The sequence below is a fragment of the Elephantulus edwardii genome, unplaced genomic scaffold, assembly GCF_000299155.1.
Source record: "Elephantulus edwardii isolate Elephantulus edwardi_28Jun2011 unplaced genomic scaffold, EleEdw1.0 scaffold00492, whole genome shotgun sequence".
NCBI lineage: Eukaryota > Metazoa > Chordata > Mammalia > Macroscelidea > Macroscelididae > Elephantulus > Elephantulus edwardii.
In genome coordinates, this window is record NW_006400242.1 from 466,202 (window position 1) to 477,630 (window position 11,429).

The 11,429-nt window shown below is 37.1% G+C and overlaps 1 protein-coding gene across 1 annotated transcript in view; it reads left to right on the plus strand.

Moving 5' to 3' along the window:
* SHQ1 (SHQ1, H/ACA ribonucleoprotein assembly factor) overlaps positions 1 to 11,429 on the plus strand; it is a 279,818-nt gene that overhangs the window by 177,385 nt on the left and 91,004 nt on the right. The window contains exon 10 of the mRNA XM_006903000.1: positions 995 to 1,115. Coding sequence (XP_006903062.1) covers positions 995 to 1,115 — 121 coding nt within the window. The remainder of the gene's footprint in view (positions 1 to 994; positions 1,116 to 11,429) is intronic.

The window sequence follows — 11,429 nt, forward strand, 5'->3', positions numbered from 1 at the left end:
GGGAGGCTGGGCTCTATGAGGAGAAATGTGGGGTCAAGATTGGGGACGATTTATCAACAATCTGCGTTATGCAGATGACACAACTCTGCTTGCTGAAACTGAAGAGGATCTGAAGCGCCTGCTGCAGAGTGTCAAGGACTGCAGCCTGCAATATGGAAATTTAAAGATGTATTGCAATGGAAAAGTCAGATGTTAGGGACCTCTCCAAAGTATTGAAGAGCAGTTGTTTCACTCTGGAGACTTAGGTGTGCTTTATACAGACTATGGTCTTTGTAATCAGTTGTAATTCATCAAAGAGCTGCACAATGACTAGGGATCATAGAACGAGAATTGATGCCTTTGAACGGTGGTATTGGAGAAGACTCTTGACTATACCATAAACTGCTAAGAAAATGAACAGGTTTATGCGGGAGGGAGTTAAACTGGGGTACTCCTTGGAGGCAAGGATTCTGAAGCTTCGTCTGACATACTTTGGACATGTTGCAAGGAGGGACAGAAGGATGTCATGCTTGGGAGGGTGGAGGGGTAGCGCAGGAGAGCAAGACCCTCTATGAGGTGGATTGATTCAGTGACTGGGGTAATCAGGCTAGGTGTGTTGGAGACAGTGAGATTGGCACAAGATAGTGTAGGGTTTAGGGCTGTTGTACGTAGGGTTGCTATGAGTTGCAGGTGACTCAGCAGCACATAACAACAACAATAATTAAAGTTTAAATATTTTTATGATTATTTAATTTTTGGAACATTGTCCTCCTTTTTGTTTAATGTGCTTTGCAGTAATTTTATAACAACCATAATTAATAATTTAAAATTGTCCAGAGTATAAAGGTTCTTAGGAAATCAACAGTGTTTTGGATCTAGTAGGTTATGTTTTCATGTAATTATGAAATATTGAAAATATTCTTAAAAATGATGAAAACCTTGAATTTCTTTTAATATACTACCACTAAAGCATATAATTCTCAATGACGATTTAATGTTTTTAAATCTTATATAGGTAAAAGTGCAGTTTTGAAGTGTCTCCTGGATATTCACAAAATTTTTCAGGAAAATGACCCAGCTTATATTCTAAATGATCTCTATATCTCGGACTACTGTATATGGATTCAGAAAGCCAAGTAAGTTTTGGATTACTTGTGAATTTTTAGATGTCACATTTCTGGAGCAATTACCCACCTAGGAGGAATAAAATGAAATAACCAGAGGAATAAGCTTTATTAAGAAAAAATCCATATAGCCAAACAAACAGTAAGAAATCACTTGTTCAGCATGAGGAGTGTGGTTTTCTTTGAGAGGGAGATGCAGATGGAGAAAACTTAATTGGAGTAGAAGTTGGTATAAACTGGCATATGTTTCATCTGTAGTCGTGGCTTTAAATTACCTATAGTGTGGGTGTGAGTGTCTGTATGTGTATGAATCTTGTAGAACAGAAACCTAATGAAAATGAGAGCTGTATATTTGTTGGCTGACCACTAACTCACAGTTAGTTATTCAGAGTACAAAAAGTAGATTCTTAATGCATAAGAGTCTGATTTTTGGTATGATGTCTAGTAGTCTGTGTTACACTCAAAAAGTAATCCTTGCATTTGATGTATAAATTTTAAAAAGTAAATTTTAAAATTCAGTGAATTTATATTTTATGAACATCTATCAATCTTATTAAATGTGGCTAACTTACTCTTTTTGTTAACAAAGAGACTATTGAGAACATGTAAATAAACTCTTCATTGCAGTGATTCTTAGGAGCTTAAAGTAGGAAATGATAGTAGATTATTAGGCATGTTTAAGAAAAAGAATCATAATATTTTTACTGTTACAGTGATTGACAGATTGATGCTTTGGCATAGTTAACTAATGCCCCTTTTGAGTGACCCATGTTAGAGAATTAATTTTTTTATTTCTTCTGTTGGAGATATAATTATATTTCAAGAGTAAAATAATATAAAACTTGAAGCTATACCTGTTGTAATGCCTATTCTTGATGATGGTTAACAATAATGGATAGAAACACGAAGGAGGTGCTATATTAAAAATCTAGAGTCAACTAAATGGAAAATTGCTTCTTTTACCCCAGAGGTCATAATATCATGTTCTTAATTCATTTGAATTTCCTGTTAATTGAGCTTATCAAACACCCTCCTTCCATTTTCTATTGTTGTTTTCATCTTCATAATAAAATTGAAATAGTCTGTGTGAGTTTATCTTTTGCTTGTAAGGTTAAGATTATAGTGAGCCATTAAAGTTTTTGTTAGGATTCCATTTCTGTGACTTGATTCTCTAGTTAACTTGATTCTCTATTAACTAGAGAGAAGACTGGATTTTATTTAAGTAGAAGGGTATATTATCACACATTGGGGTGGGAAGTATCAGACCGTCTCCAGAAAATTTTTCCTTTAAGTTGTGGGAAAAGAAATCAAATTCTTATGTTCTTAATTATGTGCAGATAAATAAAGTGAGATAGAGAAAAACCTGTAGGAAACTATTTTTGCATTTTTGTTGTTGGGTGCTGTTTTTTGTGTATCCGTTTAATATGTGTATCTAAATTTTATTAATTTTCTGATTTCAGTTTTCTTTTCAGAGCATGGTTGAGCTTACTATAGTCATTTTTACCATGAACTTTCTTGACTCTTTATTGATTATATTACCGTGTGTCTTGATAATTTTCGTTACTAGTTTCTTATTCCTTACCCTCTCATCTTGTAATATCTAGTATATTTCTTGCCCTTATTGTCCATCTGTGAATGGTAGCACCTTATTTTTATTTTCAGATAAGTATTTTAATCAGTATTTTACTTTTTTAATTCTAAATGTGAAAACTGTGCAGTTTTCTTTGAAATACCAGACAGATGCTAAATTCCTACTAGCAAAAAGAATAGGCAGTTACTTTGCCAAAAGTTAATTAGAATGTGAGTTGAGTCATTCTTATATTGAGTTAATGAAATTAGGGTAACAGTTACAAATTATGCCTAGTATTAGATAATTATTTTCCTTGTGATATTTGGGTCTTACACATTGACTCTTCAGATCGTCTTATGGAGATTTATAACATCTGTGGATCATGCTACTGAAAGAGAGCTTCTTCACTATCCCTTATTGGCACCCTATGCACAACAAAATGAGACCTTGTCTGATTCTACACCAGTTTCACAATCTCAAGCCTATTGTTGCAGTCACTTGTCAATCCATCTCATTGGAGCCCTTTCCCTTCTTCACCAACCCTCAACTTTTCCATATACGATGCCCTTTCTGTAGGCATTGGACCTTGCTGATAACATGCCAAAAGAACATGAAAGGAAATCTCAATATCCTTATTCCAAGGAGCACTTTCTCCATTCTTATTTTCATTTCCTTTAAACACTAGTGTGCGGAATGTATATAGAGAAATTATTCTGTCCCTAAATGGTTATGTTCCACCTGCTCAGTTTTGGAACAAAGTTCTTTGTGCTTTTTTGTTTGGTGGTGTGTTTTTTGTTTTGTTTTTTTTTCTCTCTTCCCCCCCCCCCCCAACTTATAAATGTAACTCAAGCCATTCCATCATTGAAATCTTCAAAATAAGACCAGAAAAAACATTCACACCTAATAATTGCTTTCTCTTTTTTTAAACATTATTTTATATTGTTTGGCAAACAAAATTTTATTACATGTTCACGCTTTCCTTCATTTACGTTATGTTTCATACAATCATTCCCATACAATATGTTGGGTTGTTTTTTGTTTTGTTTTGTTTTTAATATACATTGAGTTTCATGCATTCCTTTTTTCACATTGTGTTTCACATTCTCATTGTTGTTATTAATGTTCTGTCGAGTCTCCTTGTGACTCCTGGTTACCCTATGTACAATAACCCTTAAACCCTGCTCTATCCTATGCCAATCTTACTGTCTCTGACACACCTGTCCTAATTACCCCAGTCACTGAATCAAACCATCTCATCGAGGATTTTCCTCTCCTGTGCTTTCACTCTGTCATCCCAAGGACTGGTCCCTCTTTGTAACATGCCTAGGTGAAGCTTCAGAACCATTACCTCCAAGGAGCAGCCAGGCTTCACCCTCTCCAGGATGAACTTGTTTGTTCTCCTAGCAGTCCATGGTATATTCAGTAGTCTTCTCCAGCAACAAAGCTCAAAGGCATCAACTCTCCTTCTATCATTCCTAGTCATTGTTCAGTTCTCTGAAGCATAGCAAGTACTGGCAAAGACCATGGCCTGTATCAGGTTCTCCTTAGTTTCCAGACTGACATCGTTGCTCCTCAGTACCTTGGAGAGGTCTCTGATAGTGGACTTTTCCAATGCAATTCGTCTGTACGTGTTTAAATAATAGTTATATTAATGGGATTTCCTTGTATGCATATGTGTGGTATCCTATCACTTCTGGATAGAGCTTGAAATGCTTTTTTAAGCATTGAATACCACCACATCATTCCTCTTTAATTTTGTCATTTCTAGCATAGTAAATCATGTGTTTGTTTGATTCCAATTGACTAATGTCAGTCCATCTCAACTCACTATTGTCAGGGACTTTGATCTTTATGTATTACATGTTATATTTTACACTTCATTTTCCCTAGATTAGTACTTCATATGTTCCATATTCCAATAATTAATTAATAGGTGTTTTCAGCTATTTCTCCTTATTTTAGAGTGATGCCATATTAGCATATGAAGGACCTTCACTGAGTGAAACCTTTATTCTATATGTATCCTTCTCATGGACTCTGTATTGAAGTGTCAGTCTTCTCTGGTTACATCTTAAGTGCCTTTTGACCTAAAGACTCATCTTCCAGTACTATATTCAACAGTATTCTTTCATTGTCCATGATGTTTGCAAAGGCCTTTTATTTCAGTCCTCCTTTCTCAGTCTCTTATCTATCAGTTTGCTATACTGTGGTTGTTTTCATGTTGTTTTGATGCTGGAAGCTATGCTACCACTATTTGAGATACCAGCCAAGTCAGCCAGGGTGGGTAGGTTTCAGCGGAGCTTTCAGATCAAGAACTAGTTAATAGACACACATTTAAACTGGGTGAAAGGAAAAGCTATATATAATAAGGGATTGATCAGTCCAGTGCCACTAAAGAAAGGGAATATGTTAAGAAGTTCACAGAAATACAAATTACAAGTCCTTTAAATATCAGTAATAACAAATACTAATCTCCAAGTGGTAATATAGGCAAGAGGAACATATTTGGGCAAGTTAAAGGAATTACACCTATTTTTGGCAGAAGTAAGAGGCAAGGGTGATGAAAGAGGAAATTCAAGCTGCTTTGAAGGAATTGACAGAAAACAAGGCCCTGGGAATTGGTGGAGTACCAATTGACATATTTCTGCAAACAGATGCTGCCCTGGACATACTCACCAGGTTGTGCCAGGAAATCTAGAGTACAATTACCTGGCTAATGGACTGAGAGATCCATATCTATTCCCATTCTAAAAAAAGGGTGATCTAAAATAGTATGGAAATTATCAGGAAATATAACAAAGATCACAAACAAGCAAAATCTTGCTGAACATTATCCAGAAATGACTGGACAGTACATTGACAGAGAACTACCGGAAATACAAGCTAGGTTTGAAAGAGGCCATGGTACTAGAGATATTATTGCTAAAAACAATTGTATCTTGGCAGAAAGCAGAGAGTACCAGAAGAATGTCTATCTATATTTCATTGACTCTGCAGAAGCATTTGACTGTGTGGACCAAAAAATTGTGGCAAATCCTGAGAAGAATGGAAATCCCAGAACATTTGATTGTATTCATGCAACACCTATATACTCAAACCAGCAAGCAGTTGTCAGAACCAAAAGGGAAACATTGCATGGTTCAGAATCAGGAAAAGAGTGCATCAGGGGTGATTCCTATTTCCTTTCCAATCTAAATGAAGAACAGATCATTCATGAGGGAGGCTGGACTTTATGAGGAGGAATGTGGCATCAGGATTGGAAAAAGACTCATCAGCATCCTGCGTTATGCAGATGGCACAACCATGCTGGCTGAAACTGAGGAGGACATGAAGCATTTGCTTCAACAGGTCAAGCACTTGTAGTCTTCAATATGGATTGAATCTCAACATCAAGAAGATAAAGATTCTCACTCCTGGGCCAGTTGTCAGCACCATGGTATATGGAGAAGAGATTGAGATTGTTAACAGTTTCGGCTTGCTCGCCTCCAGAATCGACACTCTTGACACAGTAAATCCAAAAGACAACTTGCATTAGGGAAATCAGCTGTCCGGGACCTCTCCAAAGTGCTGATAAGCACCAATGTCAGTCTAGAGATTAAGGGGCGCCTGATTCAGGCCATGGTCTTCACAGTTGCTTCCTATGGATCAGAAAGCTGGACAGTGATCGATGCCTTTGAGTTGTGGAGTTGAAGAAGAGCGTTGACTATACCAGGGACTACCAAAAGAACAAATAGGTCTGTCCTAGAGAGGGTGAAATCAGTTTACTCCTTGGAAGCAAGGATTTTGAAGCTCTGTCTCACATACTTTGGGCATGTGTACAGATGCTTGCAAGAGTGGATGGCAGCACAGGAGAGGAAGACCTTGGATGAAATGGATTGACACAGTAACTGGGGTTATGGGGTTAGGTGTGTCAGAGATAGTAACACTAGCTCAGGATGAGGCAGGTTCAGAACTATTTTGCATAGGGTAGCTATGAATTACAGGCAACTTGATGGCATGTAACAACAACAGACCTAGGTTTTTCAGATGTTCTTTTTTTTTTTTTAACTTTAAAATCTTATTTAGTACCCTGATCAAAAGTCAAGTCATATGACACAGCAGCTTTAAAATTTAATTTTCCACAGATATATAATCTGAATAAGTAGCTTGCAATCCAAGGCACCTTTATAAGTTTTCGTACTATAAACAGTGGTAGTGTTTATAAGGCAAAGTGCCATCACTGACAAATTAATGAGGGGTGGAATCAAGAATGGTGTTCAGAGTGCCTCTTAGTGAGTTGCTGACCCCACTTCTCATGCAGAAGGGATCAAGAACCAAAAATAATATAGAAAATCAAGTGATATCTGCAACACACACCTATATAAAGGTCAAACTTGTAAACTATTAACAGCACATGACACTCAAAAGTGAGAGGACTTAAAATACAGCAGAAATAGGTGAATTATCTTACTACTTTTTCGCAAAATACAGTTTTTCTTCCTGTGGAACTGAGACAATCCCATCACACTCCTTTACTTCCTGGGTTAGTGGGTGCTTCACAACAGTTGGTCTAATCACATCAATGTCTTGAGACAAATATTTCATTATAGTCTCAACTCTTGCTGTTGGTGTATAAAAATCCACCAAGAAATACCAACAGTTTTCCTCACTATGGCTCCTCTGTCCGTCAAGGCTTCTATCACATGTTCCAAAGCAGCAGCAGTCTCTGGCCGCTGCATGGCTTTCAGAATCAAAGCCAGCTCGTAGCAGGGCATGCCCGAATGCACGGTGTGAGGTTCTGGACCGAGAAAGCTTCTGGGACGCCAGCGGAGGGAAAAGGCATTAAACGCGCGGAGAGAAGCCAGATGCTTATGCTCAAGGGCTCCCAGGTGGCAAAAGCCTCATATGTTATTTCTGTGTGTGAGTTTGTATATACTGTAAATACATTTATGTATAGTAGAGCTTGTTGGAGCCAAAATTATGTAACCTTCTCATTATTAACCAAACATCAGGAAGGAATGAGTTGCTAATCCTAGGGCTTTAGGATGTATAGCCTCAGTGCACATAAACATCAGTTGACTTAACATTGTCCGCAGAGATAATGTTGTACATCCTACATTGGTGAATGTCTACTAAAGTCTTACGAGCAGCTTCTCCAAGGAGTCAGCCTCAGAACTGGTCATTTCTGGCTTTATACCATACACTATTGCCATATTACTGTTGCTATGTGTCCTCAATTCAACCACCACTTCATAGTGAACCTGTGAATACAGACCTTAACCATTCCCTATCCTGCACTCTCCTCACAAACTCCCTCATGCTCAAGTCCATTGCTAACAGTCACTATTTCAAGTTTACTTATTAAAGGTCTTCCCTTTTTTTCTCTGACCCTCCACCTTTTTCAACATGATATTTTTTCCCAAGGTCTGGTACCTGCAGAAAGCATATTCAAAGTATGTGAGATGGATTTCATTATCCTTAAGGTGCACCCTGATTGCGCTTCTCCAGCACAGAATTGTTTATTGTTTTGGCAGTCTATGCATAATTCAGTTTTTCTTCATCACCACTAAAGTACAAAGGCATTGATTCTACTCTGTTAACCTTATTAATTGTCCAACTTTCAGAGGCATAAGAAACAATTGAAAATACTCTACTTACATCATAGGCAATTTAATCTTTAAACTGTCATAATAGCTCCTCTCTTTAGAGAGTTTTCTGACAACCAACTTTTTTCCAATGTAACATGTCTTTTGATTTCTTGACTGCTGCTACCATGGGTGTTGATTGTTTTCTCTGTACCATGATGTTGCCTATTGTTCCGTGGTGAGGATTTTTGTTTTCTTGATTTAAGATATAACCCATATTGAAGGTTGTAGGCTGATCTGCTTTAGTAAGTGCCTCAAGTATTTTTCATTTCATGTGAACAAAGTTATGTCATTTGAATAGTAAAGGTTATTGAAGAGTCTTCCTCCAGTCCTAATGCCACACAGTAGCCGAGCTTCTCAAATGAGGTGATTAGCATACCAGTTGAATAGGCACAGAAAAAGGATATATAACCCTGACACATATTTTTCCTTAAAATATACAGTGTTCACATGTTCTCTTCAGACAACAGCTTCTAGATACAGGTTTTGCATGAACACATTTAAGTGTTTTGGGATTCCTATTCTTCTCAGTGTCAGACAAAGCAAAATATTATTGCAAAGTGTGCAAAAGCCTTGAGTTAGAAAAGCAAAATGAAAGACTCTGTTTTGACATTTCTCAAGCTGAAAGGTCTGAAGAATAAATTCAAGCCTAAAATTACAGTACTGATGGATTCTGTTGGCAAAACCTTCAGTGATACAGGAAGCATCAAAAAAAGATAAAGGGAATAGTCAGAGTCATTAATAAGAAAAAAAAAAATTGGGTGAGCTCTGGTGGCCTAGTGGCAAGAACCTGCACTGCAATCCCAGAGGTGCACAGTATGAATCCGCCAGATGCTTCTGCTGGAGAAGGAGGGAAAATCTCCCCCTGTACCAGTCAGATCTGATTTGATGGTACACACAAAACACACACACACACAAACTTTTTTTTAAAGAAAGTATTGGTTGACACTACTTTTAGGAAGTAGAATATGATCGGGATGCAATTGTAATGAAAAAGTTCAAGCTGCAGTGAATGCCTTGACAAAAAATAAGACCTCAGGGATTGATGGAATACCAGTTAACTTATTTCAACAAATAGATACAGCCCTGGGTATACTTACTAGCCTATGCCCAAAAATTTGGAAGACAAACCACCTGACTGACTGACTAGAGATCCCTATTTGTTCCCATTCCAAAAGAAGATGATCCAAGAAAATTTCAAAGTTGTCAAACAATATCATTAATATCCCATGCAAGTTAAACTCTTGTGGAAAATTATTTTAGAATGGTTGAAACAGTACATCCACAGGAAATTGTTCAAAATTCAAAGTAAATTCAGAAGAGGCTGTGGAAGGAGGAATATCGTTGCTAATGTCAAATTGATCTTGATGCAAAGCAGAGAATACTATAAAACTATTTATTTGTGTTTTATTGCCTATGTAAAGACATTTGACTGCATGGATCATAACAAACTATGAAAAATACTGGGGAAAAATTTTTATCCCAGAACACTTTAATTGTGCTCATGCCAAACTATTACCATAGTTAGCAAGTGTGAGACAGTTGAAAAGGAAGAAGTTGGTATAAATTCTTTTGTAAGGTGTTTCCATAGGGCTTCTATCATCTCCAAATTATACACTTGAGCAGAAAAGAATTTGGTTGATCTCTGATATGCCTTAAAGTATCATGCATAAATATTCATTTTAATTCTGTTTTACGTAGCTCAAAGTATATTTACCTGAAATATATATATGACTGTAAGTATATTTCTTTTACTCTGGGTTTTAAAAATGTTTTTAATTTGTATGTAATAATTCTTATACATGTTTTGTACATGTGCTTAGTGTTTTATACATTGATCTGAGTTGTATTTCATTCATGTACCTTGTATTTTATACAATCATTCAAATGCTTTCTCTTGTATATAATTACCATTACTCTGTGCCTTTTATCCCCTCATCTTTTCAAATTCCAATTGAACATTTACAATCGTGTCCCCTCTCTACCCACAAGCCTCTGCTACAGCAGTGATTTTTTTCTTTCCCCTTTTCTGCCATTCCTTCTTCCTTTCTACTTCTGCTTTTGAACATTTGTACATCTCTTGCTCAGTTATCCTCCTTTTGTCGCAATAATGGCATTACAAAATATTTGTACTTATGTGACTGAGTTCTTTCACTCAGCATAGTGCTCTCTTGTTGTTGTTAGGTGCCATCAAGACAACTAGGACTCAGCCCTATGAACCTTGCACTATCCTGAACCAAATTCACTGTCTCAAGACACACCTGATTTCTCATTCAGATTTTCCTTCTGCTCTGAACCTCTACCCTTCCAAGCATGAGGTCTTTCTCCAAGGACTGGTCTCTCCCGGCAATATGTCAAAAGTATGTGAGACAGAGCTTCAAAATTCTTGTCTCCAAAGAGCAACTTTGTTTCACCCTCTCCCATACAGACTTGCTTGTTCTCTTGGTATGTTCAGTACTCTCTTCCAGCACCACAACTCAAAGATAATTCCTTTTCTGTCATCTTATTCATTGTCCAGCTTTCAGACGCATAGCAAGCAATTGAGAAGACCACGGCCTGGATCAGGTATACGTTAGTCTCTAAATTGACATCGTTGTTCTTTAGCATTCTAGAAAGGTCCTTGACAGCGTATTTTCCCAAGAAACTTATCTTTTGATCTCTTGACTGCTGATGCCAAGAGATTGTGGATCCAAGCAACATGAAATCATTTATAACTTCTATCCTTTATCTAGGCCCGGAGCTAATTGTGGAACAGACCACCAAGTAATCTTATGCAAGTTCAAGCTGAAGCTGAGTAAAATTAAACCGAATCTACAAGAAGCAAAATATAACTTTGAGTCTATCCCACCTGCATTTCAGAACCATCTCAAGAATAGGTTTGAGGCCTTGAACACAAATGAGCGAAGACCAGATGAGTTGTGGGAGGATATCAAGGGTATCATCCAAGAAGAGTGCAAACATTCATTACAAAAACAGAAGAGGAAGAAAAGACGAAGGTGGATGTCAGAAGAAACTCTGAATATTGCACTGGAGTGCAGAGAAGCCAAAGCACAAGGAAGAATTCAAGATACTAAAGCGCTGAACAGAAGATTTCAAAAGGCAGCGCGGGATGACAAAGTAAAATATTACAAT